General features: G+C 46.4%; 1 protein-coding gene across 1 annotated transcript; it reads left to right on the top strand.

The window, feature by feature from the left end:
* Positions 1–2,069: 2,069 nt before the first annotated feature.
* On the top strand, positions 2,070–2,375 carry LOC143613468 (uncharacterized). The gene has a single exon (XM_077087162.1). The coding sequence runs from the start codon at positions 2,070–2,072 to the stop codon at positions 2,373–2,375; it is 306 nt and encodes a 101-aa protein (XP_076943277.1).
* The last annotated feature ends 203 nt before the right edge of the window (positions 2,376–2,578 follow it).

Here is a 2,578-nt window from a genome sequence, read left to right as displayed (position 1 = left end):
CCGCTAATCAAGCGGGTGAACTTGAATCCGAACAAGCATTGCATGTTCCATGAAGATATTGGGCATGACACAAATGAGTGCATAAGCCTGAAGAATGAAATAGAGTCCGCCATAAAGTCCGAGAAACTTGACTATCTGCTCCGGAAAGTGTGTCAGGGCCTGCGAATAAACACAACTCCCGCAGACAAGGGTCCCCTGCGAAAGTAGATCAAAGATTTAAACGTACACATGATCAATGCCCCCCCCCCTCTGAAGTCTAAGCGGAGGGAAGCAGACGAAGAGGAATGGAAAAGCGAACCCGTAGTTTTTCCAAGACGACATAATCTTAGGGCGGGAAGCAATTGGTGATTTCAATGCCAATCCTTCTACAGCGCACGGTGCAGTGGGTGTTCCCACACGAATAGGGATAGCAATTAGTCGGGTTAACAAGCATTGTTTTTCAACAGAAGGATCAAAACCTGCGAAGGTACCCAAAAATGCATTGCGGACAGAACCTGAGAAATATGTTGTCAACCCGGAATATAAGGAATAAACTGTCACATCGGGGCAACTATCTCAGAAACAGTGCGCACCTTTCTAAAATAGTTGCTAATCAAGAACGTGCATATCTTCGCCTGGAAGCCGTTAGACATGACAGTCGTTCCACGGGAAATTTCGGAACATTGGCTGTGGGTCAATCAGGCGTATACTCCGATCGTTCAGAAAAAAAGAAATATGGGGCCTGAACAAACAAAAGCCATGAATGAACAAGTGCAGCTCTTGTTGCACGTGGGCATCATCAGCGAAATTCAATACCAAACCTGGGTGGCAAACCCAGTGATGATCCCTAAGAGCAACGGTTCATGGCGAATGTGTATTGTTTTCAAAGACCTGAATAAAGCATGCCCCAAAGACTGTTACCCCCTCCCAGAAATCGACCTCAAGGTAGATGCAGTGGCACCTTTCAAATACAAGTGCTTCTTTGATGCTTACAAAGGATACCACCAGATACGAATGGCAGCCCGCGACGAAGACAAAACCGCTTTCCGTATGGACCAAGGCACATTATGTTACAAGATGATGTCGTTTGGTCTAAAGAACGCGGGTGCCACGTATCAACGTCTAATGGATAATACCTTTCGAGATCAGATCGGGAAGAATTTGGAAGTTTATATGGATGACCTGGTCATCCATATAAACTTCCAAATTCTTCCCGATCTGATCTCGAAGGTCATCAACAGTGTGGAAGAAGATCAGATGCTTCGGGATATCGAAGACGTTTTCTCCACCCTGAGAAAAATAAACATGAAACTTAACCCTTCGAAATGCTCATTTGGCATGGAGGAGGGTAAATTTCTTGGAGTAATCGTGACCGGGGAGGGATTCAAGGCGAACCCTGAAAAGGTGCAAGCCATTGCTCGGATGCCTTCCCCATCCTCGTTGAAAGAAGTTCAGACATTGAACGGAAGGTTGGTTACCTTGAATAGGTTCCTTGCAAACCATGCAGTCAAATCCTACCCCTTCATGTCTACACCCCGGAATTGCCTGAAGAAGGCACATTTAAAATGGACTCCCGAGGCAGAAACAGCGTTTTTGGAAGTCAAGAAGTGCCTAATGGAGCTTCCTACATTGACCGCACCTCAAGATGGAGAACCCCTCACGTTGTACTTATCCGCTTCGAATATTGCAATCGGAGCAGTCCTCCTGACGGATCGAAAGACCGTCCAAATGCCGATATACTACGTCAGCAGATCGTTGACAGATGACGAATCTCGGTATTCAATGCTCGAGAAGCTCGTTCTGGCGTTGGTATATGCGGTGCGGAGGTTAAAAAGGTACTTCCAAGGCCACCCGATACATGTGTTAACAGACTATAAGTTAAAGAGCGTATTGGCTAAGCCCGAACTGTCTGGGAGACTAGCCAAGTGGGCGATCGAGCTGGGGAGCATTCAATCGAATATAAACCCAGACCCGCGATCAAACGCCAGGTCTTGGCAGATTTTGTCACGGAAATACCAACAGACATAGTCAAAGAATGTCTATTTGAAAAACAACCCCCGACCCTTCCTGACGACACCTAACAATGGACTATGTTTACAGATGGAGCTTCAAGCGGAGAAGGGTCAGGTTCGGGTCTAAAACTGATCAATCCAGAAGGTCAAGAGTTCACTTACGCCATCAAACTAAACTTCAAGAGTACAAACAATGAGGCTGAGTACGAAGCATTTTTGGTAGGGCTACGGATTGCGAGAAAACTCGGTGTGAAATTTATGGAAGTTTGGGTAGATTCCATGCTTATTGCAGGGCAAGTTTCAGGGACCTACGAGGCTAAAAACGATGTTATGGCCTCATATTTGTCCCAGGCTAAAGACCTCATGCAGAGTGGTCCACATTAAAAGAAGTGAGACTCGACTCGCGGATGCCCTAAGTAAATTGGCATCCACCAGTTTTGAACACATGGGTAGGGATGTGAGGATCGAGGTCTTGGACAGCCCATCCATACCTCAACATCAAGTGATGTTCATCCAGACTGGCACAGTCTCATGGATGACACCCTTAATTGAATACCTGTCCTCCGGCACCTTACCGGACGACATAG

This window comes from Bidens hawaiensis, unplaced genomic scaffold (assembly GCF_021521415.1).
Source record: "Bidens hawaiensis isolate Kalapana, Puna unplaced genomic scaffold, B.hawaiensis_p1.1 tig00037552_1, whole genome shotgun sequence".
Lineage (NCBI taxonomy): Eukaryota > Viridiplantae > Streptophyta > Magnoliopsida > Asterales > Asteraceae > Bidens > Bidens hawaiensis.
The sequence above is the reverse complement of the archived record's forward strand: the minus strand, read 5'-3'. Positions and strand labels throughout refer to the sequence as shown.